General features: G+C 36.1%; 1 protein-coding gene across 1 annotated transcript; it reads left to right on the forward strand.

Moving 5' to 3' along the window:
* The first annotated feature begins 22,255 nt into the window (after positions 1–22,255).
* Positions 22,256–23,712, forward strand: LOC122000395. Its single transcript, XM_042554808.1, has 2 exons — positions 22,256–22,390; positions 22,996–23,712. The coding sequence occupies exon 2, from the start codon at positions 23,033–23,035 to the stop codon at positions 23,429–23,431; it is 399 nt and encodes a 132-aa protein (XP_042410742.1). The 5' UTR covers positions 22,256–22,390; positions 22,996–23,032; the 3' UTR covers positions 23,432–23,712.
* Positions 23,713–27,271: the final 3,559 nt, after the last annotated feature.

The following is a 27,271-nucleotide window of genomic DNA, read 5'->3' on the forward strand; positions in this document are numbered from 1 at the left end:
CCTATCCGATTGGAAGTCAAACCATGCAACCCACAAGGACCAAAATAAGTTGTCTTGTAAGCTAGCATATAATCTCTAGTGCCTCTAAGGTACTACAATATATGCTTTCCTGCAATCCAATGTCTTTGTCCAGGTTACTTTGATATTCTGCTAACTATGCCTTTGGCAAAACAGATTTATTCACATATAGCATACATTAGGCTTCTAACAGTAGCATAAAGAACTGCTTTATTTCCTTTATCTCCTTTGATGTCTAGAGACATATCTTTAGATAAAGTTACTCCATCCTTAAAAAGAAACCTTTCGAGGAGTTTGCATGCTTAAACGAGCAAGGATTTTCCGATGTATCAAGCTTGGGATAAGTAAAATATATTTTCTTTCGATCCCTTATTATTGATCTCAAAATATATACATTCTCCCAAGTCCTTTATATCGAATTATTTGGACAACCATACGACAACATTTTGATATTGTTTCCAACTACCAAAAATGTTATCTACGTATAGTACAAGAAATACCACCACGCTTCCATCACACCTTTGTATACACAAGACTTATCCGGTTACTAAATAAATCCATAGATCTGGATTACTTTGATAAACCGGATGTTCAAGACCTTGAAGCTTTGACCGATTGAGCTTACACAAGATGCTCTTAGCCCTTTGCAATGAACCCTTCGCTTTATATGGATGCTTTCTTCAAAACTTCCATTAAGGAATGCTGTCTTGACATCCTCTTCCAAATAGATAAAGAATCCGGATAGACTTAAGCATGACTACCAATGAAAAGTTTCTTTTTCATCAAGCCTTGCTTGAAAGTTACTACCTTCCTGTCTATCCCTCTTTCCTATTATAGACCTTTTACACCCAACGGCTTTTACACCATTTGGTGATTCTACAAGCTTCCAGATTTTATTAGAATACATATATTCTAATTCTTTTATTCATTACTCTTTGCCAAGATGCTTGCATCTTTATCTTGGAGTGCTTCATCATATGACCGGAGATCAGGTTCATGTCCTCTAGGGATCGAGTCCAAAAACTCTCCCAAAACATGAACCTATTTAGGTTGCATAACAACCCTCCCACTACAACAAGACACTTTCTGTAATTGTGTATCAATTTGTGATACGTGTTGAAGTTTTCTTGTGGTATCTCGTCTTGTACAGTTGGTACTAGGTTAGACATGTCCTTTATTATTTCCTTAAGAACAAATTTACTTATGAGCACGTGGTTCATTATATAGTCCTTTTCTAAAAAAACAGTCATTGATGCTAACAATGACCTTCTGATTTTTAAGACTATAAACCTACTTTTGTTTATCTAGGATAACTTACAAAAAAGTGAACTCCTATCCAACTTATCATTGTCTCTCTTTAACATATGTGGATTGATCCGAATATGCTCAAAATAGGTTTCACCTATTCGAATTTATATGAGAGAGTTCTAACTGGAAGGTACTATGTTCACTGCTTCAGAGTTTATCCTTAAAACAAATTTGGTAATTTTCAAATAACTCATCATCTATCTAATTATTTCATAAGAGTCCTTTACCTTCTTTCTACTACACCATTAGTTGGGATTGAATCCTCACTTTTGATAAGTGACTCTAAATTCTCCCAAGAGATACTTGCCACCACGATCTTACCATAGTGACATTTACTTTAACATTTCTTCGCATCAGCCTTGTACTCTTGAACTAATCAAAGTACTTAGTCTTTCGCGGTACATTAAGTAAATTTATTTGTATCTTGAATAGTTGTCTATAAAATAGATGAAATATTCAATACTACCTCTTGTCGGATAGTCATAGGATCACACAAATCGAATGAACCGATTTCAACATATCTTTGACTCCATACCCCTTGGACTTAAAAGCTTCTTGGTTATTTTCCTTCCAAGTAAGACTCGCAGTTGAAAGATTTCCACTAATGAACCCAAAAGTTCATCAGCTACCAATGAATCCTACTTAAGTTAATATAACCTAGCCTTAAATGTCAAAGATATAATTGGTTCATTTTCGAAGGTTGCTTTCTCGTAAGTTAGAAGATGTGTTATTAATTTCCATTTGTTGCATCATGGGAGTTATTGGATTATAAATTGTCAATCATACCAGAATAGAGAACTTGCCTATTTTTCTTGATAACAACTTTGTTATCAAAATAGACACAATATCTATTCTATAATAGTTTAGAAACTGAAATTAGGTTCTTTCTAAACTTAGTATGTAAAGATAATTCCTAATAATCCAAATTTTATTCCTATTAGAGAATAAACCTCTCCCACTGCAACAGCTGCTACTTTTGCAGTAGTGCCCATGTGGACGGTGTTTTTTATTTTCATTTAGTTGTCGGGTAACCCTGCAATGAATTGCAGACATGATCATGGCTCCCATATCTACACACCAGTACCGGTAGATAACTCCACTAAACATGTATCAACTAATGAATAAAATACACCTATATTGTTCTTAGTTCTAAGAGGATCTACCTTAATGTCCAAATTCTATTTCCAATCAATTATAATTGGGACCACTAAGTCTATCCTAAAGTATATCAGCTAGGGATTGACCATCTTCCTAAGAATCACAAAAATATTTGGTTAAGACCAACTCCTTAAAAATCCCCATGAATTTTGTATGCCACGTTAGTGTGGACGTATACAAATTCAAAGAGGAAATTTTATTTAATTTTATTATCTCGTCAACCTTACTTTATGACGAATAAAATTAATAGTTGGTCTATCTTTAATCAAATATTTGGTCAAGACTCTAAATTTAAAATAATATTGATTCCTCTAACAATACTATTTAAATTTACCAACACCTCAAAACACCGTGAATTTTGCATGCCACGTTAGTGTGGACATATACAAAATCAACATTTGTAAGAGGAGGGTTTTACCCATTAACTATCTTGTCAACGTAACTTTATGACAAATAAAATTATCTCAAACACCGTTAATTTTGTATGCCACGTTAGTGTGGACGTATACAAAATCAATCATTTGTAAGAGGGGTTTTAACCCTTTAATTTTATTATCTTGTCAACCTAGTTTTATGACAAATTAATAGTTGGTTTCATTTGGTCACACAAATAATAGCAGTGACTCCGATGGGGAGGATACTATTAGATGTATCTAAGTGTATACCATTACTTGGCACTAAGTCCATTAATAAGATTATGCCCCTTCCGTTGGGGAAGATCACACGCTCTTAATTAACTTCCTATAGTCATCCAAAAATGGAAGTCTGTTCTAGTGATCCACAAACAAGCTCATTCGTTATGGAGGAAGGCACTCAGAGCCAACGCGCAAGCTTGTTTGCATCACTTACAAACCAGTAATGGAGACCATGGGATTTACTTAAAAATCCCTCTCCCACTTAGTTATTTATTAATGAGGAATTTTAACTATGCTAGCCTACTAAACTTGTAAACTAACATGCACACACAGCACAATATAAAAGCAATAAATAGAAAATCTAATTTTCAACTATTATGGCTTTTATCTCTAGTTGTCCTCCGTGTGTTGTCATCCCAAGCTGCTGCCATATTTGGCCACCGCCACCGGGTCTAGCTGTCGCATCCATCTTGCTCCATGTTCCGCTGCGCCTCTGGTCCTTAGAAGGTTCCACGCTTTGCAAGATTCGATCCGCGACATAAATAGAATTTTATAATTTTGATTCTATATTCCATAAAAGGAATGTACATGTATCTAGATCAAAAATAAAATCCTAATAAAACTAAATACAGCTCCTGCTGTATTTTATAATACAATCATGCACACACATATAAATGCCCTTGACATGTCCAAGGGTCCAATCACACACATAAAACTATAAGCCATAATAGTTGGATCCTGCATCCACAAAGTTAGCACATCCTACTATTATCCTGCCTAAATTATGTATGACATGTGCATAATTAAACTAATATCAAATACACAGAGCAAAACCCTAGCTTCTTGATTGTTGGTTGCTACTCGGAAAACCTAGAGGTTCCACTGTACAAAATTTTGTACAAAGGTCTGAACCTTTTCCTAGCTACCATGTGTTCTTTTAAATTAAATTTGGATCTCCTGCGGAACTTAACACGTTTGATCCAAAACTTAATCTATTTGTTCTTTTAGGTTTAGACTTGGATCTCCTGTGGAACTTAACACGTTTGATCCAAATCACCTAAGTTATTAATTCCATTAAATATTAATTTCCATAATTGGTTCCAAGTACTGACGTGGCGAGGCACATGACCTTCTTGGATATGGGAGCAACCACCACCGACTAGACAAAACCTTTTATAGAAAGGTAATATTTAATTTCCTAAAATAACTTTAGGTTAACCGAAAAGAACAATCAAATCACAAGGAAAAGAAAAAACAAAAGAACACAACATCGAAAAACATATTCGAAATTCTAGAATCGTAAGCCTCTTGTATTTGGTATTATTTCCATAAATAACTAGCATGATGCGGAAAGGAAAATTACTAGTTATACCTTCTAAAAGACCTCTTGATCTTCTACCGTATTCCTCTTCTAACCTCGGACGTTGTGTGGACAACGATCTTCCGAGATGAGAACCACCAAGCACCTTCTTCTTCCTTACAAGTTTCGGCCACCACAATTCTCCAAGAGAAGTAGAGGTCCGGCCACCACCACCAAGCTCCAAGGGATGCAAGAAACAAAACCACCTTTCTCTCCTTCTTCTCCTAGCTAGAACCGGCCACCATCAAGAGCTCCAAAAGAGAGGTTGCCGCCGACCATAAGAAGAAGAGAAGAGGAAGAAGCTAGGGCCGGCCACCAAGGAGGAAAAGAGAGGAGAAGAATAATAGAGTTGATCACCCATGAAGGCACCTCTACCCCCTCTTTTATAATCCTTGGTCTTGGCAAATAAGGAAATTTAATTAAAAACTTCCTTAATTCTTTTGCCATGGAAAAGAAAATTTTATTTAATTAAAAACAATTTTCCTATTCTCAATTTACATGGCCGGCCACCATCAAGCTATAAACAAGGAGAGTTTTAATTAATTAAAATTTCCTAATTTGTCTCCAGTAATTTATAAAAAAATTCTCCAATAATTTTCCCTTCATGGTGGTTAATAAAAAGGAAATTTTATAAATTAAAATTCTTCTTTTAAACATGTGGATAATTTTCAAAAGGAAAGTTATCTCTTAAAAATTAAAATATCTTTTCAATCTACAAATAAGGAAAGATATCAAATCTTTTCTTAATCTTTTGTAGAAACTAATAAAAGAGAATATTTAATTTTTAAACTTCTCTTTTAAATTATTATCATGGTTAAAAAGGAAAGTTTTTCTTAAAAATAAAATCTCCTTTCAATCTACAAATAAGGAAAGATTTCAAATCTTTTCTTAATCTTTTGTAGAAAGCTTTTAAAAGGAAAGATTTAATTTTTAAACTCTCTTTTAAAACTATGATATCCACATAAGAAATACTTTTAATAAAAAATCCTTTTTAATATGATGTGGCCGGCCACCTAAGCTTGGGCTTCGGCCACCTAAGCTTGGGACCCAACCTTTGGCCGGCCACCAACTTGGCTCATCCACTTGGTCTTGGCCGGCCCTATTGGTTGGGTAAGAAGGTGGGTATGTGGTGGGTATAAATCTCTATATACAAGAGGCTACGATAGGGACCGAGAGGAGGAATTGGTTTTGGTCTCCCGATAAAATTAAGCATCCCGTGCTCGCCCCGAACACACAACTTAATTTTATCAATAATAATTCATTCCACTAGAGAACTATTATTGAACTACCGCATCAATCCCAAATTACATTTTGGGCTCCTTCTTATCATGAGTGTGTTAGTCTCCCTGTGTTTAAGATATCGAATGTCCACTAATTAAGTGAGTTACTGACAACTCATTTAATTAATATCTTAGTCCAAGAGTAGTACCACTCAACCTTATCATCATGTCGGACTAAGTCCACCTGCAGGGTTTAACATGACAATCCTTATGAGCTCCTCTTGAGGACATTATCAACCTAGTATCTCTAGGACACAGTTTCCTTCTATAATCAACAACACACACTATAAGTGATACCATTTCCCAACTTATCGGGCTTATTGATTCATCGAACTAATTCTCACCCATTGATAAATTAAAGAAATAAATATCAAATATATGTGCTTGTTATTATATTAGGATTAAGAGCACACACTTCCATAATAACCGAGGTCTTTGTTTCTTTATAAAATCAGTATAAAAGAAACGACCTCAAATGGTCCTACTCAATACACTCTAAGTGTACTAGTGTAATTATACAGTCAAGATAAACTGATACCTAATTACACTACGACCTTCTAATGGTTTGTTCCTTTCCATTTTGGTCGTGAGCTACTGTTTATAATTTATAAGGTACTGATAACATGATCCTCTGTGTGTGACACCACACACCATGTTATCTACAATATAAATTAATTGAACAACTACATTTATCATAAATGTAGACATTTGACCAATGTGATTCTTATTACTAGATAAATGTTTATACCAAAAGCTAGGCTTTTAGTATACACCCTAACAAGAGGCTAACGTTCTAGAATTTCGAATATGTTTTTCGATATTGTGTTCTTTTGTTTTTATTTTTCCTTGTGATTTGATTGTTCTCTTTGGTTAACCTAAAGTTATTTTAGGAAATTAAATATTAGCTTTCTAGAAAAGGTTTTGTCTAGTCGGTGGTGGTTGCTCCCATATCCAAGAAGGTCATGTGCCTCGCCACGTCAGTACTGGGAACCAATTATGAAAATTAATATTTAATGGAATTAATAACTTAAGGAGACTTGGGTCGAACGTGTAAAGTTCCGCAGGAGATCCAAGTCAAAACCTAAAAGAACAAATAGATTAAGTTTTGGATCAAACGTGTTAAGTTCCGCAGGCGATCAAAATTTAATTTAAAAGAACACATGGTAGCTAGGAAAAGGTTCAGACCTTTGTACAAAATTTTTGTACAGTGGAACCTATAGGTTTTCCGAGTAGCAACCAACAATTGGTATCAGAGCTAGGGTTTTGCCTCTGTGTATTTGGTATTAGTTTAATTATGCGCATGTCATACATAATTTAGGCAGGATAATAGTAGGATGTGCTAACTTTGTGGATGCAGGATCCAACTATTATGGCTTTTAGTTATTATGTGTGTGATTGGACCCTTGGACATGTCAAGGGCATTTATATGTGTGTGCATTATTGTATTAAAATACAGCAGGAGCTGTATTTAGTTTTATTAGGATTTTATTTTTGATCTAGATACATGTACATTCCTTTTATGGAATATAGGATCAAAAATGTAAAATTCTATTTATGTCGCGGATCAAATCTTGCAATGCGTGGAACCTTCTAAGGACCAGAGGCGCAGCGGAACTAGGAGCAAGATGGATGTGACAGCTAGACCCGGTGGCGGTGGCCAAATATGGCAGCAGCTTGGGATGACAACACACAGAGGACAACTAGAGATAAAAGCCATAATAGTTGAAAATAGATTTTCTATTTATTGCTTTTATATTGTGTTGTGTGTGCATGTTAGTTTACAAGTTTAGTAGGCTAGCATAGTTAAAATTCCTCATTTATAAATAACTAAGTGGGAGAGGGATTTTTAAGTAAATCCCATGGTCTCCATTACTGGTTTGTAAGTGATGCAAACAAGCTTGCGCGTTGGCTCTGAGTGCCTTCCTCCATAACGGATGAGCTTGTTTGTGGATCACTAGAACAGACTTCCATTTTTGGATGACTATAGGAAGTTAATTAAGAGCGTGTGATCTTCCCCAACGGAAGGGGCATAATCTTATTAATGGACTTAGTGTCAAGTAATGGTATACACTTAGATACATTTAATAGTATCCTCTCCAACGGAGTCACTACTATCACTTGTGTGACCAAAGGGAAACCAACTATTGATTTGTCATAAAACTAGATTGGCAATATAATAAAATTAATAAACTCCTCTTACAAATGTTTGAATCTGTATACGTCCACACTAACGTGGCATACAAGATTCATGGTGTTTGAGGTAATTTTATTTGTCAAAAAGTTATATTGACAAGATAGTCAATGGGTAAAACCCTCCTCTTACAAATGATGAATTTGTATACGTCCACACTAACGTGGCATGCAAAATTCACGGTGTTTGAGGTGTTGGTGAATTTAAATAATATTGTTTGAGGAATCAATGTTATTTTAAATTCAAAGAGTTTTGACCAAATATTTGATCAAAGACCGATCAACTATTAATTTTATTCGTCATAAAGTAAAGTTGACGAGATAATAAAATTAATGAATAAAATCTCCTCTTCGATTTTGTATACACAAAATTCATGGAGATTTTAAGGAGTTGATCTTGACCAAATATTTTTTTGATTCTTAGGATGTTTGTCAATCCCTAGTAGTCATACTATAGAAAAAGACTTAGTAGTCCCAATTGTAATGATTGAAAATAGGACTTGGACATTAAGGTAGACTGTCTTCTTAGAACTAAGAACAATTTTGGTGTATTTAATTCATTAGTTGAAACATGTCTAGTGGTATTATCTACCAGAACCTGGAGTGTAGATACAAGATGTCATTAATCATGTCTGCAATTTATTGCAGGGTTCCAGGAAATCCGACAACTAAATGAAAGGTAAATCACCATCCACATGGGCACTACTGTAAAAGTGGTAGCTGTTGCAGTGGGAGATGTTTATCTTTTGATAAGAATAAAATTTGGATTTTAAGTAATTGTCTTTACGTACCAAGTTTAGAAAGAACCTGATTTCAGTTTCTAAACTATTATAGATATTGTGTCTATTTTGATAACAAAGTTGTTATCAAGAAAAATAGGGAAGTTATCTATTCTGGTATGATGGTTGACAATTTATAATCCAATAACTCCCACGATGCAACAAATGGAAATTAGTAACACATCTTCTAATTTTAAGAGAAAGCAACCTTCGGAAATGAACCAATTATATCTTTGGCATCTAAAAGCTAGGTTATACTTGAGTAGGATTCATTGGTAGCTAATGAATTTTTGGGTTCATTGGTAGTGGAAATATTTCCAACCTTGAGTCTTACTTGGAAGGAAAATAACCAAGAAGCTTGTAAGTCCAAGGGGTATGGAGTCAAAGATATGTTGAAATCGGTTCATTCTGATTTGTGTGATCCTATGACTATCCAGACAAGAGGTAGTATTGAATATTTTGTCTATTTTATAGACAACTATTCAAGATACAAATAAATTTACTTAATGTACCGCAAGACTGAGTACTTTGATTAGTTCAAAGAGTACAAGGTTGATGCGGAGAAATGTTAAAGTAAAAAGTCACTATGGAAGATCGTAGTGGCAAGTACCTCTTGAGAGATTTTAGGAGTCACTTATCAGTAGTTGGATTTCAATCCCAACTAACTGCATCTGGTACACCCCAACAGAATGGTGTAGTAGAAAGAAGGTAAAGGACTCTTATGGAATAATTAGATAGATGATGAGTTATTCAGAAAATTACCAAATTTGTTTTAAGGATAAAACTCTGAAAACGAAAGTGAACATAGTACCTTCCAAGTTAGAACTCTCTACTCATATAGAATTGCTGAATAGGCGTAAGCCTATTTTGAAGCATATTCGGATTCGGGTAATCCAGCACATATGTTAAAGAGAGATAATAATAAGTTGGATAGGAGTTCACTTGTTTGTAAGTTATCCTAGATAAACAAAAGTAGGTTTATAGTCTTAAAATCAGAAGGTCATTGTTAGCATCAATGACTGATTTTAAAAGGACTATATAATGAACCACGTGCTCATAAGTAAATTTGTTCTTAAGGAAATAATAAAAGACATGTCTAATCTAGTACCAACTGTACAAGATAAGATACCACAAGAAAACTGCAACACGTATCACAATTGCAGAAAATGCCTTGTCGTAGTGGGAGGGTTGTTAAGCAACCTTAAAAGATTCATGTTTTGGGAGAGTTTTTGAACTCGATCCCTGAAGGACATGAACCTGATCTCCGGACATATGACGAAGCACTCCAAGATAAATATGCAGCATCTTGGCAAAGAGTAATGAATAATAGAATTAGAATATATGTATTCTAATAAAATCTGGAAGCTTGTAGAACCACCAAGTGGTGTAAAAGCCTTTGGGTGTAGAAGGTCTATAATAGGAAAAAAGAGGGATAGACAGGGAGGTAGAAACCTTCAAAGCAAGGCTTGATGAAAAAGGAAACTTTTTTCACTGGTAGCCATGCTTAAGTCTATCCGGATTCTTTTATCTATTTGGCAAGTGGATGTCAAGACAGCATTCCTTAATGGAAGTCTTGAAGAAAGCATCCATATAAAGCAACCAGAAGGGTTCATTGCAAAGAGCTAAGAGCATCTTGTGTAAAGCTCAATCAGTCTATGGACTGAGGCAAAGCTTCAAGGTCTTGGAACATCCGGTTTATTAAAGTAATTCAAACCGATGGATTTATTTAGTAACCGGGTAAGTCTTGTGTATACAAAAGGTGTGATGGAAGCGTGGTGGTATTTCTTGTACTATACGTAGATAACATTTTTGGTAGTTGGAAACAATATCAAAATGTTGTCAGAAGTAAGGGTATGGTTGTCCAAACAATTCGATATAAAGGACTTGGGAGAATGAATATATTCTTGAGATCAAAGTAATAAGGGATCGCAAGAAAAGAATATTTTACTTATCCCAAGCTTCATACATCGAAAAAATCCTTGCTCGTTTTAAGCATGCAAAACTCCAAGAAAGGTTTCTTACCTTTTCAGGATGGAGTAACTTTATCTAAAGATATGTCTCTGTAGACATCAAAGGATATAAAGGAAATAAAGGCAGTTCTTTATGCTTCGGCTGTCGGAAGCCTAATGTATGCTATGAACGAGATCAGAAATATGTTTTGCCAAGGGCATAGTTAGCAGATATCAAAGTAACCCTAGACAAGGACATTGGACAACAGTAAAGCATATATTAAAGTACCTTAGAGGCGCTAGAGATTATATGATAGCTTACAAGGCAGTTAATTTGGTCCCTGTGGGTTACACGGATTTTGACTTCCAATCGGATAGGGACAATAATAAGTCAACCTCGGGGTTTTGTGTTTACTTTAGGAGGTAAAGTCATAACTATGGAAGAGTGATAAGCATAGGTGTTTTTCTGGACTCCACCATAGAAGCTTAGTATATGGCAAGCCTTTGAGGAAGCCATAAAAGCTGAATGACTTAATTACCTCAAGATAGACTTAGATATGATTTCTAGTTTGTCCAAAGATTATTACAATTTATTGTAATAATGGTGCAGTAACAAACTCGAAGAAACCATGAGTCTATAAGGCAAGTAAACACAATAGAGCGCAAGTACTCCACTATGCGAAATCGTATAAACGAGGAGAAGTTGTTGCCGCCTAGAATGCATCAGATGATGACCTATAGATCTTTTCACTAAGGTCCTTAAGGTGAGAGCTTTTGATGGACATGTTGAAGGGTTGGGAATCAGATGTATGGCAGCAGATATGGCAGCTTAGTCTTTTAGTATAAGTGGGAGATTGTTAGAGTGTATACTAAAAGCTTAGCTTTTGGTATAAACATTTATCTAGAAATAAGAATCACATTGGTCAAATGTCTACATTTATGATAAATGTAGTTGTTCAATTAATTTATATTGTAGATAACATGGTGTATGGTGTCACACACAGAGGATCATGTTATCAGTACCTTATAAATTATAAACAGTAACTCACGACCATAATGGAAATGAACAAACCATTGGAAGGTCGTAGTGTAATTAGGTATTAGTTTATCTTAACTATATAATTACACTAGTACACTTAGAGTGTATTGAGTAGGACCATTAGAGGTCGTTTCTTTTATACTGACTTTATAAAGAAACAAAGACCGCAGTTATTATGGAAGTGTGTGCTCTTAATCCTAATATAATAACAAGCACATATATTGGATATTTATTTCTTTAATTTATCAATGGGTGAGATTTAGTTCGATGAATCAATAAGCCCGATAAGTTGGGAAATGATATCACTTATAGTGTGTATTGTTGATTATAGAAGGAAACTGTGTTCTAGTGATCTAGGTTGAGAATGTCCTCAAGAGGAGCTCATAAGGATTGTCATGTTAAACCCTGCAGGTGGACTTAGTCCGACATGATAATAAGGTTGAGTGGTACTACTCTTGGACTAAGATATTAATTAAATGAGTTGTCAGTAACTCGCTTAATTAATGGACATTTGACATCTTAAACACAGGGAGACTAACACACTCATAATAAGAAGGAGCCCAAAATGTAATTTGGGATTGGTGCGGTAGTTCAATAATAGTTCTTTAGTGGAATGAATTATTATTGATGGAATTAAGTTGTGTGTTCGGGGCGAACACGGGAAGCTTAATTTCATCGGGAGACCAAAACCAATTCCTCCTCTCGATCCCTATCGTAGCCTCTTGTATATAGAGATTTATACCCACCACATACCCACCATCAAGCTATAAACAAGGAGATGTTGGTCTTGACCAAATATTTTTGTGATTCTTAGGATTTTAAATGTTAATCAATCCCCTAGTTGTTATACTATAGAATAGACTTAGTAGTCACAATTGTAATGATTGGAAAACTTGGACATTAAGGTAGACTGTCCTCTCAGAACTAAGAACAATAACGGTGTATCTTATTAGTTGTTGAAACATATTTAGTGGTGGTATCTACCGGTATCTGGTGTGTAGATATATGAATCACTGATCATGTCTGCAATTCATTGCAGGGGTTCCAGGAAACCCGACAACTATATAAATCACCGTCCACATGGGCACTACTGTAAAAGTAGCAGCTGTTGCAGTGGGAGATGTTTATCCTCTGATAGGAATAAAATATGGATTTTCAGAAATTGTCTTTACGTACTAAGTTTAGAAAGAACCTGATTTCAGTTTCTAAACTATTAAAGAATAGATATTGTGTCTATTTTGATAACAAAGTTGTTATCGAGAAAATAGGAAAGATATCTGTTCTGGTACGTTGGTTGGCAATTTATAAATCCAATAACTCCCACGATGCAATAAATGGAAATTAATAACACATCTTCTAACTTTAAGGGAAAACAACCTTCAGAAATGAACCAATCATATTTTTGGCATCTAAGGCTAGGTTATATTAACTTGAGTAGGATTCAAAGGATATTAACCAATGAACTCTTGGGTTCATTGGTAGTAGAAATCTTTCCAACCTGCGAATCTTACTTGGAAGAAAAAATAATCAAGAAGCTTTTAAGTTTAAGGGGTATGAAGCCAAAGATATGTTGGAATTGGTTCATTCTGATTTGTATAGACCTTTGACTATCCAGGCAAGAGGTTGTTTCAAATAGTTCGTCTCTTTTATAGACGACTATTCGAGATAAGGATACTTTTACTTGACACGCCACAAGTCTAAGTGCTTTGATTAGTTCAAAGAGTACTAAGCTGATGTGGAGTAACGTCAAAGTAAAAGTATCAAGATACTACGGTGAAATCGTAGTAACGAGTACCTCTTAGGAGAGTTTAGGAGTCACTTATCAGAAGTCGGAATTTAATCTCAACTAACTGCACCTGGTACACCCCAACAAGATGGTGTAGTAGAAAGAAGGTATAAGACTCATATGGAATAATTAGATCGATGATGAGTTATTCAGAAAATTACCAAATTCATTTTAAGGATATACACTGGAAACGGAAGTGAACATAGTCCCTTCTAAGTCAGAACTCTCTACTCCCATAGAATTACAGAATGGGTGTAAGCCTAGTCTGAAGCATATTCGGATTTGGGTGGTCTAGCACATGAGAGACACTGATAAGTTGGACATGAGTTCACTTGTTTATGGGTTATCCTAGAAAAATGAAAAGAGGTTTATAGTCCTTAAAATCGGAAGGTCATTGTTGGCACCAATGCCATTTTAGAAAAGGACTATACTATGAACCACAAGTCCATGAGTAAAAATTGTTCTTAAGGAAATTAAAGGACGCGTCTAATCTAATACCAACTGTACAAGATGAAATATCACAAGAAACTGCAACACGTATCACAAATGATATACAATTACAGAAAGTGCCTTATCGTAGTGGGAGGGTTGTTAGGCAACCTAAAATATTCATGTTTTGGGAGAATCTTTGGACTTGATCCCTGGTGAACATGAACCTAATCCCCGGACCTATGACAGAGCGCTCCAAGATAAAGATGCAGCATCTTTGTAAATAGCAATGAATACAGAATTAGAATATATATATTCTAATAAAATGTGGGAGCTTGTAGAACCACCAAATGGTGTAAAAGTCATTAGGTGTAAATAGGTCTACAATAGGAAAAGATGGATAGACAGGATGGTGGAAACTTTCAAAGCAAGGCTTGTTGAAAAAGGAAATTTTTTCGCCGATAGCCATGCTTAAGTCTATCCAGATTCTTTTATCTATAAGGACTATAAGATTTGGCAAGCAAATGTCAAGACAACTTTCCTTAATGGAAGTCTTGAAGAAAGCATCCATATAAAGCAACCAGAGAGGTTCATTGCAAATGACAAAGAACATCTAGTATGTAAGCTCAATCGGTCTATGGACTGAAGAAAAGCTTCAAGGTCTTGGTTCATCTGGTTTAATGGAGTAATCCAGACCTGTGGATTTATTTAGTGTCCAGATGAGTCTTGTGTATACAAGTAGTGTGATAGAAGCGTGGTGGTATTTCTTGTACTATACATAGATGACATTTTTGATAGTTGGAAACAATATCAAAATGTTGTCGGAAGTAAGGGTATGGTTGTCCAAACAAATTCGATATAAAGAACTTGGGAGAATGCACATATTCTTGGGATCAAAGTAATAAGGGATCGCAAGAAAAGAATATTGTGCTTATTCCAAGCTCCATATATCGAAACAATCCTTGCTCGTTTTAAGCATGCAAAACTCCAAGAAAGGTTTCTTACCTTTTCATCATGGAGTAGCTTTATCTAAAGAAATGTCTCCGAAGACATCAAAGGAGATAGAAGACATGAAGGCAGTTCTTTATACTTCGGCTATCGGAAGCCTAATGTATGCTATGCATGAGACTGGATATTTGTTTTGCCCAGGGCATAGTTAGCAGATATCAAAGTAACCCAGGACCGGGACACTAGACTGTCGTAAAACATATATTAAAGTACCTTAGAGGGACTAGAGATTATATGCTAGTTTACTAGGCAGATGATTTGATCCCTGTAGGTAACAAGGATTTTGACTTCTAATCAGAAAGGGACAGTAGTAAGTCAATCTCGGGGTTTTGTGTTTACTTCAGGAGGTAAAGCCATAATAATAGAAGAGTGTTAAGCATAGATGTTTTTCAGACTCCACCATAGAAGCTGAGTATGTGGCAACCTCAAAGGCAACCATAGAAGCTGTATGACTCAGTAACCTCAAGATGGACTTAGATATGATTTCTGGTTTATCCAAAGATTATTACAATTTATTGTAATAATAGTGGTGCAGTAGCAAACTCGAAGAACCCATGAGTCCATAAGGCAAGTAAACATAATAGAGCGCAAGTACCACCCAATACGAGACATCGTATAACGAGGAGAAGTTGTTGCCACCTATATTGCATCAAGTGATCTTTTCACTAAGGTCCTTAAGGCAAGAGCTTTTGATGGACATGTTGAATGGATGGGAATCAGATGTATGGCAGCATTTTTGGCAGCATAGTCTTTTAGTATAAGTGGGAGATTTTGGCAGCCTAGCTTTTGTATAAATATTTATAAGAATCACATTGGTCAAGTGTCTACATTTATATATACCAAATGTATGTTCAATTAATTTATATTGTAGATAACATAGTGTGTGGTGTCACACACAGAAGATCGTGTTATCAGTTCTTTATAAATTATAAACAGTAGCTCACGACTAAGATGGAAAGGAACAAACCATTGGAATAGTCGTAGTGTAATTAGGTATTAGTTTATCTTGACTAATAGATTACACTAGTACACTCTAAGTGTATTGAGCAGGACTATTTAAGGAAAGTTCTTTTTATACTGATTTAATAAAAGAACAAGTTCTTAGTTATTATAGAAGTGTATGCTCTTAATCCTAATATAATAATAAGCACATATATTTAATATTTATTTCTTTGACTTATCAAAGGGTGAGATTTAGCTCGATAAATCAAAATGACCGATAAGTTGAGAAATGATGTTACTTATAGTGTGTCTTGTTGATTATAGAAGGAAACTGTGTCCTAGAAATCTAGGTTGATAATGTCCCCAAGAGGAGCTCATAAAGATTGTCATGTTAAACTCTGCAGGTGGACTTAGTCCGATATGACGATAAGGTTGAGTGGTACTACTCTTGGACTGAGATATTAATTAAAATGAGTTGTCAGTAACTCAATTAATTAGTGGACATCTGACATCTTAAACACAGGGAGACTAACGCACTCATAGTAAGAAAGAGCCCAAAATGTAATTTGGGATTGGTGCGGTAGTTCAATAATAATTCTTTAGTGGTATGAATTATTATTGATGAAGTTAAGTTGTGTGTTCGGGGCGAACACGGGAAGCTTAATTTCATCGGGAGACCAAAACCAATTCCTCCTCTATGTCCCTATCATAGCCTCTTGTATATAGAGAATTATACCCACCTTTCTACCCACCTTAAGGTGGTCGGCCAAGCTAGCTTGGAGCCCAAGCTAGGGTCGGCCAAAGCTAATGGTGAAGCTAAATTTAGGTGGTCGGCCAAAGCTTGGGTCACAAGCTTAGGTGGCCGGCCACTATAAAATAAAAAGGGATTTTTATTAAAATTATTTCCTATGTGGATATCATGGTTTTAAAATAGAGTTTGAAATTTAAATCTTTTCTTTTATAGCTTTCTACAAAAGATTAAGGAAAGATTTGAAATCTTTTCTTATTTGTAGATTGAAAGGTGGAGTTTAATTTTAAGAAAACTTTCCTTTTTTAACCATGTTTATGATTTAAAAGAGAGTTTAAAAATTAAATATCTCATTTATAAATTTCTACAAAAGATTAAAAAAAGATTTGATATCTTTCCTTATTTGTAGATTGAAAGGAGATTTTAATTTTTAAAGATAACTTTCCTTTTTGAAAATTATCCACATGTTTAAAAGAATGATTTTAATTTATAAAATTTCCTTTTATAATCCACCATGAAGGGAAAAATTATTGGAGAAATTTTTTATAAATTTTCGGAGACAAATTAGGAAGTTTTAATTAATTAAAACTCTCCTTGTTTATAGCTTTAAAGTGGTCGGCCATGATGTTTAAGAAAAGAAATTTGTTTTTTAATTAATTAATTTTTCTTAATCATGACAAAAGAATTAAGGAAGTTTTTATTTAAATTTCTTTATTTGCCAAGACCAAGGATTATAAAAGAGAGGGTAGAGGTGCCTTCATGGCTAACGACTCTATTCTATTCTTCCTCTCTTTTCCTCCTTGGTGGCTGGCCCTAGCTTCTCCCTCTTCTCTTCTTCTTATGGTCGGCGGCAACTTCTCTAGGAGCTTGGTTGGTGACCGGATTTTACTTGAGGAAGAAGAAGAAGGAGGAGGCTTTGTTTCCTAGCATCCCTTGGAGATTGGTTGGTGGTCTAAGTTCTTCATCCCTTGAAGAAAAGAAGGTGGCCGAAACTTGGAAGAAAGGAGAAGGGCTTGGGTGGTTCTCATCTCGGTAGATCGTTGCCCACACAAAGTCCGGGATAAGAAGAGGAATACGGTAGAAGATCAAGAGATTATTTGTATAACTTGTAATTATTTTTCGCATCATACTAGTTTTCTTTGTATAGTTATTTGTGGAAATACTAAACACAAGAGACATGTGATTCTAGAGTTTTCGGATTTGTTTCAAAGTTATGTTTCTTTTCTTTTATTTTTCGAATTTGTGATTCGATTGTTCTTTTTGGTTAAACCTAGAGTTATTTAAGGAAATTAAATATTAGCTTTCCTTAAAAGGCTTTGTCTAGACGGTGGTGGTTGCTCCCATATCCAAGAAGGCCATGTGTCTCGCCATGCAGTCCTGGAAGCCAATTTTGAAAATTAATATTTAATGGAATTAATAACATAGGTGGATTTGAATCAATAGTGTTAAGTTCCGCTTGCGATTCAAATCTAAACCATCAAGAACAGATAAGTTAAATTTGGAATCAATTATGTTAAGTTCCGTCTACGATTCCTAATTTAACTTCTAAAGAACACAATAGGTTATTTAGGAAAGGTTTGACACTTGTACAAAATTTTTGTACAGTGGAACCGATACGGTCTTCCTAGGACTAACCAACACAATCTAGCCTGGAAGATAGAGTTGATTTCACACTGTTAATAATCTAATTGCAATGACAAAATATGGAGATGTATAAAAAATATAGATAAACATATACCTACGATTTTACTTGTGTTGGACCTGGGATTATAGATATGTCAAAGTCTCTTGACATTAACGAATGTAGCCTTGGATACCACATATCATAGTAAGATGGGTCCATATTTTAAAAAAAAATCTACCTACATTAGGATGAAGTTTGTAACCAATACACACTAAAATCAAATACATATTGATTTCTTCAACATGGCAGGTACTTACAGAACTTTAAAAATTAGATGTGTACAATTCTGAGGCTTCAAAGGAGTTATAATATATATAATGAGCTTCTTGGAGGTCTATGATTGTAGGTGCCAATGATCGTCTGTGTTATTTAATAGATAGAATATATATATCTGATTGGTTTGTCATTGTCAATGTTTGCTGATAGATTAAATGTCTCATAAGATAACATTTCAAATAAATCCTGTGTATGCAGACACACATTGTTAGAGGAATATATAGAGAGAAAAAACTGTTGGTGCAATATTCCCTATGTCAAGGTTGACCTAGTTGACTGAGCTTGTATTGGTTCAAGCTCGAGTCTTGATGTTTGAGTTTCGATGTTTGACAATACATGGAGACAAGACATGGAGATTGCAGGTGTAATTGTTCATGTGGTGAGATTGTGAAGGAGAGTCAAGTAAGTCAAGGTTGACTGGATACTTGACTGAAAAATCCTAGTAAGTGAAGCTAGGTGAAAGACCTGGTGAGTGAAGCCAGGCAGAAGGAAAGTCCTGGTGAGTGAAGCTAGGCAGAAGGTGAAAGTCCCAGTAAGTGAAGCCGGGCAGCTGGAACATCCTAGTGAGTGAAGCTAGGTGAAAGACCTGGTGAGTGAAGCCAGGCAAAAGGAAAGTCCTGGTGAGTGAAGTCAGACAGAAGGTGAAAGTCCCGGTGAGTGAAGCCGGGCAGCTGGAAAATCCTGGTGAGTGAAGCCAGGTGAAAGACCTAGTGAGTGAAGCTAGGCAGTATGGAAAGTCCTGGTGAGTGAAGCTAGGCAAATGAGAAGTCCTAGTGAGTGAAGCTAGGCAGAAGGAAAATCCTAATGAGTGAAGCTAGGTGAAAGTCCTGATGAGTGAAGCCAGACACAGGAAATTCAGATGGATCAAGTTTGATCAGACATCTGGTGTTGGGAAGTCCAAGTAGGTCAAAGGGATTGACCAGATATTTGGCACGGGAAATCTAGGTGGATCAAGGTTGATCGGACACCTGGTGGAGATAAGTCCAAGCGGGTCAAGGATGACCGGACACTTGGCACGAGGAGAAAAGTCCAAGTGGGTCAAAGGGATTGACAGGACACTTGGTGAGGGAGTTCTAGCAGGTCAAGGGTGACCGGATGCTAGGCATGATGGACCAACAAGTCATGGATGACCGAATGTTGGTCTAGGGGGCTTTGAACTTGATTTTGGGCGAAATCATGAGCTGGATCGATCAGCCGATCGATTGGCTCATGCCCAATCGATCAGCTGATCAATTAGGCGAGTCTTTGCGACAAGCCCCCTCCCAATCGATCAGTGGATCGATTGGGAGAAGTGTCGCGCACACAGAAAGCCTCCCAATCGATCAGGCGATCGATTGGGAGCCTCCAATCGATCGGGCGATCGATTGGGAGGTGCGATTTCGTGCGATAAGGGCTGGATCGATCAGCCGATCGATCCAGGCAATTCCCAAGAGCACAGAGGCACTCTGGATCGATCGGTCGATCGATCCAAAGCCTCCCCAATCGATTGGGAGCAATCCAATCGATTGGGATTTGACCGTTGGCACAGGATAAAGCTGTTGGCGAGCGGTTTCGTCGACAGAACTTCCATGGCTTTCATCTCGGATCCTCACAGCGACTCCAGCCACTTCTCCACAGTTCTCACGCCAGATATTGAAGGTTCTTGGAGGTTTTTCCAAGTCAAGAGGTGGATCTACAGTAAGAAAAAGAAAGCTAGGGCTAGGGTTTTCTTGTACAAACTTGTAAGTTTTTGCTTATATTTTATTTCCTTTCCCTTTCTTCTTGTAGTGTGAACTTGTAGGGCTTCTCCGCCTTCAGTAGTTACCGTAAAGGAGGTTTTTATTAGTGGAGGGTGCGTGAGTGTGTGGATCCTTGGATTAGTCACCTCTTCTTGAGGTGGATACCAAGTAAATCCTTGTGTTAGCATTGTATGTATTGTTTCTTGTACTTTCCGCTGCATATCTTTTAAGAAACAAGCAACTAAGAGCACGAGGATCACGCTGAGCTATTCCCCCCCCCCCCCCCCCCCTCTCTAGCTACATATTTGGTCCCAATAAGTGGTATCAGAGCAAGGTTGCTCTTCACCGGAATTATCGCCGGAAGGGGCAAAAAGTTAGAGGGTGAAGAAGTTGGAGCAATTCTACAAGTAGAAGACTTCATCAAAAAGCTCAAACTTCAAGATGGAATTCCAAGATATCCTTGGATTCGACACAAGGGTGTCTCCACCATATGTATCTACAAGCTTCGATTCTTGGAAATCAAGAATCGAGAATTTTCTTATGATGGAGATAGAGCAATGGTTTGCTCTTATGGAAGGCTTCAAAGCTCCAACAAATTCAAAGGCCAAAATCCTCAAGCAGAGCAAATGGAGCCAAGAGCAAATCCAAAGATGTGAGGCCAATGACAAAGTGACCAAGCTTTTGGTCAATCTATTCCCGAGCAATATCTTGGAGAAGATTGGAGAATTTGAAGATGCCAAAGAGCTATGGAGCAAATTGAAAATGATTCATGAGATCCCCTCCACTGTACCAATCCAAGAAAAATCCAAAGAGGGCGACTCATTGGAGCAAGACCAAGAGGAGGAGAATTCCGAAGTTGAGAGATGCTCAACTTCCGAAGAAGAAGACCAAGAAGCTTCATCTTCAAAGGAATACAATGAAAAGGGCAAAGAGGGAATTAGATTTTTTTTTGCCGGATGTGCTTCTTAGATGGACGCTTTGAATTGGAGATTCATAACTATATTAAATACTTGTGAAATTTTTTTTAAAAATTAGCATACCAACATTAAATTTATATCCATTACATCAATGATAATTACTTAGTTTTACTCTTGTGCTTATATATGAGCTAATATTATGGATTAATTACCATATATATATTAAGAGATTTAGTGACATTTCAAAAAACGATTATTCATGGTCATGTTCTATAAAAACTCCTTAAAATCATTTTGAAATTCAATCAATCTCTAGAGAGGATTATACCATGTTGAAAATCTATGATGGAAAATCTAGCGCAAGATCATTCACTCAAAATCAAAAAATGATTAGTTTGGGGAGGGTTTTAAGTCCGTTCTAGCTAGTTGGCAAAAGATGATTATGTTCATATTCAGTGTTCTTATTAATCCGTCCCAGATTAATATGGAGATAAATCATAGATAACTATTAGTCCTTAAAATAATGATTGATGCATGAGAACTTTAAATTCGTTATAAGAAATAAGGAGAGGAGAGGAGAGGAGAGGAGAGGAAGGAGCGCCTTGCAACTATCAGGACTTACTTAGAGAGAGGTTTTCTATCTATATTGAGTAAATATAGCTTAGATTTGGTTCTTGTGATCTAAGGCCTTATTTGACTAATCATTTATATCACTATAAAAAGTAAATAAAAAAAAACGCGGCCAGTATTTATGGATTTTCCCAAGGTTATCCAATCAATTATTTTCCTTGCCTCCCCGGTTTTTCTGCTCTTCTTTCCTTCTCTTTGAGATTGGGTGATATGGTAGTTAAGAAACTATAGAGACAGATAAATTTTTTACTTAATTTATAAATTATATGACCTAATCAATAGAATTTCAGTTATTCTAAAAAAATTTATTCTAGTAATAATAATAATAATTTAAGTTGGATAATTCTCTTTTACTACGCGAGTTTTTTTTTTTTTTTCTTTCCCAATAAGAATCGGCCTTTGGCATTCACAGCGTCGATTTTGTGCCAGCAAAGAGCCTAAAAAGCTGGTCTTTTTAACGCCTCCTTCCTCCAGTTCTCAGACAGGGAGGAAAAGTGCGCGAGGTGCCAGTGGCGAAGAACTGCTGATCCTATAAGGTTCGATTCAAGAACTACAAGTGCCATTTTGTAACTCTTTTGATGATTCCCACAATGAATATTTTATATATCGCTTCAGATGGGATCTTTTTTTTTTTTTTTTTTTTTGCGTCCCTTTGATGACATGCGTTGTTCAACTTGTGCGATTGCGGCTGTCGGTATCGATTGAGATCGTTGATGTTGAAAGATTTCGTTTTCATTCTTCTTTTATTACGCCTCTATTATGGTACTGATTTTGAGTGTTCTCATCCGGGAGGACGTTGGCTAGGATTAAGAGTAATCTTGTTTTATCGTTTTATAATTACTGGAATTCATCTCCAGTTCCCTTGATGCTTCTTCATATGCATCCAATCTCACTTTTCTTCTGGCTTTCCCTATTAGCATTTTAGAGTTTTCCTCTTTGAATTTTAACTTGACCTCTAGATATTTGATCTGGGTCCTGGATATTAGTTTTTGAATCATCGCTTATGCATCTTCCATCTGTTAAAACAATTTATCAGCCGATGCTCTGACAATGTAAATTAGTTACTGAATACTAGAGCATGTATCATACAACAGTAAAGTTTTGTGATACTTATCAAACTGGCCCTTGTCTTTTCTCGCAGCATATCGGATTGTCCAAGTGTTGTTGATTTAGTGTCGATGGGTAGAGGCAGAGGAAAAGGGAAGAAATTGACTGTATCCACTTCTCAAGAGGATCCAGGGGGGTATGATGGTGAAGAGGTGCTCACTGCATTTAGAAGAGGAAAGCCCTTGAAACCTTTGAAGGAGGACATTGATGAAGATGATGCTGAAAAAATTGGTGGAGAAGATGACATGAAACTTAGCGCACCAAAGGAAGAGGTTGAGGGACCAACAGTAGTGGTTAAGAAGAGGAGGAAGAGAGACTCAAAATCAGAAGAAAACTCTGTGAAGACTGAAAATGGTGCTGGATCCAAATCCATGGAACAGTCAAGTAGTTCTAATAGCTTTCGGCGGAGTGGAAGCCGGCGGAAAGGTAAGCCATGTAGGGCTGCTGGAGTTGGAGTTGTGTGCAAGTGAGCACTTCAACCGATTCTTCTGAGTCCTTGTACTATTCCATTGTAAAATATGCCTGATGGCTGATCCATGGCAGTTCACTTCTTGCTATTAGCCTTGTCATCCTCCATGATCAAAGAAGAGCTAGAAGCTAGCTATAGTTGATTTCCCCCCTTTATAATGAGGATCTTGAAATTTTTTGTTCTTCATGATTGATACTCTTTTTTTTTTTTTTTTGTAGAATTAGAAATTTCTTATTGTCTTGGTTCATTCACATTGAATTTTTGCAGGGTCGTTAAATGCCAATTAGGACATTTTAGATGTTAATCATGTATCTGTTTCTTCTTAGTTGACTACTTTCAGCTATCTTTGATTGTTTCACATTCCTATATTTTGTTGCACTGGTTTGGTTAATAATGCGATATTGTGTTCAAAGTGGAGTTTGCTGTGAAACTAGATACATTTATTTTTCTTCTGTCAATCTTTGTTTGTATCAGTTGGCCCCCTACTATGATAGAATAGTGTCTTGTTTATTCCATGCTTCTCGATCGACATTGTGAGGAGTACTTGGTCCTTCTGTACATTCTTTTTTGACTGTTCATATATCATTTAATCTACTCTGCAAGTGTGTCTACTATCAAACTCATTGACATGTTGATTATGATATGCCTGAGTAATATCCGAGTCATTCAGTTAGTTTGGTGCTATATATATATAGGGGGTAAGGTAAAGTACATGAAGTACAGATTAATGTGAACTCTAAGTAAGAATACCATACTCTGATTAACTTATCTTTTTCTTCATTTTTCATTATAAAGCTAATTCCTTCTGAACGAATTTCCTGTCATTACTTTCGATCTAAAGGAGACTTCACACATTGTTTCAATAACTGCTTCATCTTGTCTTGGTTGGATGGAATATGTTTTCCTGGAATAATACACCATCTTAACCCAAATAACAACCTCAGTAAACAAGACATAGTTCAGTTTCATTCTGCTAGTGATGAAACGTCATTTTACCCATTTACATGCAGACTTTTCTTGGTGTCTTTATGAAGATCATCAAATTAGTTTCTATGTGATATACAAGCCATCAAATTAAAGATGGAAAGTATTAGTCACAAGAAGTAATCTCATTATGTTTTCCATTTTTGTAACGTTGCTGAGACATGGAAGATTCAAGTATGCTTTTTGGTGTACTACTATCAAACATTTGGTTTACTTTTTGTTTCATTGCTTCCCAGGTGATTTTCATCATGCCATTTGCCATACTAGAGAACTGGTATCGTTCTTCAGTGTTTCTGAAAACTAAAACTGACTTTTAATTTGTTACTACTGATTACTAAAGAGACTTCCCAAACTTGTCGTTTGTCAGATTCAGTAGATAGAAACCCTGTTGATTCGTGTTGATCTCCCCTATGTTGTTCGTGCATACACCATCAACTACCTACCAACTTTCCTTTAACAAGGACTGACCCCATTTGGTAGTTTGAGATCATGTTGGTTGTTGCTTGATAAGATTTAAGTTGCTTGTAACCAACTCAAATTCAAAGTCCCTTGATGTATCATGAATGTCTTGCCTATGGTTCAGGTGGCAACCATACCTTGGTGACAGTCTTAACTTGCAGTGCAAGGACAGATTTCTGATCCAAATGCAATTCACATGCCTTCCTTTTGCACTCTTGAAATTTGATAGGCTCTCAGAGAAGGGCTATTTATTTGCATTATATCATTAAAAAGAGAGAGACAGCGAGAGAGAAAGGTGCCACTGCCATTGTTTGGTTGTATACTAATGATTCTGTAACAAACTAAATGCACATGGTCTGCATTTAACTCCTTGTCTAGACAGTAACGTGTTACTGGCAAAGTTGGAGATATAGACAACAAGAGTTTTGATATATGAGGTTGCATCAGATCATATACATTGGCATTTGTTTCATTTGCTGTTTCAATATGACTTCTTTGACCTGGGCAAATAATTAGAAGATATAAAACACACAAAGTAAATCCTTTCAGTCCTAAGGTTTGCAGTAATAACCCTACTGTAAACATTCTCTTCCCAATGGAACAGTCTTTTCTTTTTCTGCAAACACTAAATTTCATAATGCATGAGCTACCACTAAGTTCATGATCAGCAGTGGTAATGTAGAGCAGAGGGAGGAGACAAACAGCTATAAGTAGGACTGTAAACAAGTCGAGACGAGCCGAGCTTTGGGGTGTTTAAACTTGTTTGATAAGATAGCCGAGCCGAGCCGAGCCGAGCCGAGCCGAGCTTAAAATGAACCAAGCTTTTGAAATGAGTGTTCAAGCTTAGCTTGGTTTATTTTTTATGAGCTTGAGCTTGTTTGAAGCTTGGCTTGAGCTTGGTTCGTTTAGATGTTATCAAGCTCTCAATTCAAGCTTGGCTTGAGCTTGGTTTGAGCTTGGTTTGAGCTTGGTTTGAACTTGGTTTTGAGCTTGGTTCGTTTAGATGTTATCAAGCTCTCAATTCAATCTTGTTTGATTGTTTGAAATTTTTAATTGTTTGATTGATTATTAATATTGATAATTTAAATTTATTTATTTATTTTATTATTTATTTATCATATTGAAAAGAGTTTTATTAATAAATATGGTTCGTGAACATTGTTCACGAACGTTGTTCACGAATATTGTTCACGAACGTTGTTCACGAATATTAACGAGCTGAACACATGTGTTCAAGCTTGTTTGTTTAACTTAACGAGCTGTTCAAACTTGTTTGTTTAATTAATCTTATGTATATTGAACGAACATAAACAAGCTCTTACCAAGTCGAACACCAAGTTTATTCATGAACACTTGGTTCATTTATAGCCCTAGCTGTAACTATGAGTATTCTATCAATGGCCTTGAAGATGCTCCTGGATCTACTTCTTCCAAGGATGATGAACATAATATGCAGAGCGACACACAAGCTCTTGTAAAGAATGTAACATTAGACTTGTAAGACAACCAGAAAAGTCGACGTTCAAACAACTTTTATGTTCAGTGATCTTGTGGTGATCACCTTTGAGGCATTGATATGTTTCAGTGTTTTTTGCTCTTATACTAGTGTAGTTGTGTTGTGGTAGATGAAGTTATAATGCTCCAGCATTTTTTATCACCATACAGATTGGCCTCTGGCAAACATAACACGATGCCGTGATATAACATCTTAACCTATTTACACCATATGTAGATGCATAAAGCTTACTCATTGTGTCCTTTCGGGACGGTCTAATGGCTAGCGCATGAGGTGTTGGCATTATAAAATTTGAGGTTCGAATATCGACAAAGTCAAGGTAAATGCTTCCATAAAGCTTACTCATTGTGAGTCCCCGCAAGATGGACAAATGATTATTACATGGGGCGTTGTCATCAAGAGATCTAGAGATCAATTTCTGACAATGAAATGCTTGTCAGATTCCTACTCTTTCTCGTGTAATAGTCAGTATTCAAAAGGTAAAAAAAAATCGTTTGTGATTTTCCTCTCTACAAATAATTATGAGACTGGTCGTGTGGGGAGTCCGAGATCAAAGACCTTTTTGCCACTAATAAAGCTCAGTGCAAGTTTTAGTATATATGCTATCTTGAAGAGTAGCCTAGTTTATGCTCTTTCAATGAATATAAAGTTCTTGCTAGTGTTATTTCTCAATTAGCAACATAATTATTTATAAATCAGAATAGTTCATATATATTTCTCAGCTTTGGAGGTTGGCTAATCAAAATTTTCTTTTGCTGTATTGCGCATTCCAAGTCTACTTTCTTACAATTCTTCTTTTAATTTTTAAACTGCCGAATCTGCTTGATCCATTACTATGATTTTTTTAAAAAAAAATAGTGTTGGAGAAAACAATATGTTCCC

The sequence above is a fragment of the Zingiber officinale genome, chromosome 7A (genome assembly GCF_018446385.1).
Source record: "Zingiber officinale cultivar Zhangliang chromosome 7A, Zo_v1.1, whole genome shotgun sequence".
Lineage (NCBI taxonomy): Eukaryota > Viridiplantae > Streptophyta > Magnoliopsida > Zingiberales > Zingiberaceae > Zingiber > Zingiber officinale.

Coding starts and splice junctions, on each gene's coding strand:
- LOC122000395 (XM_042554808.1), top strand. CDS start 23,033: ATGGGTAGAGGCAGAGGAAAAGGGAAGAAATTGACTGTATCCACTTCT.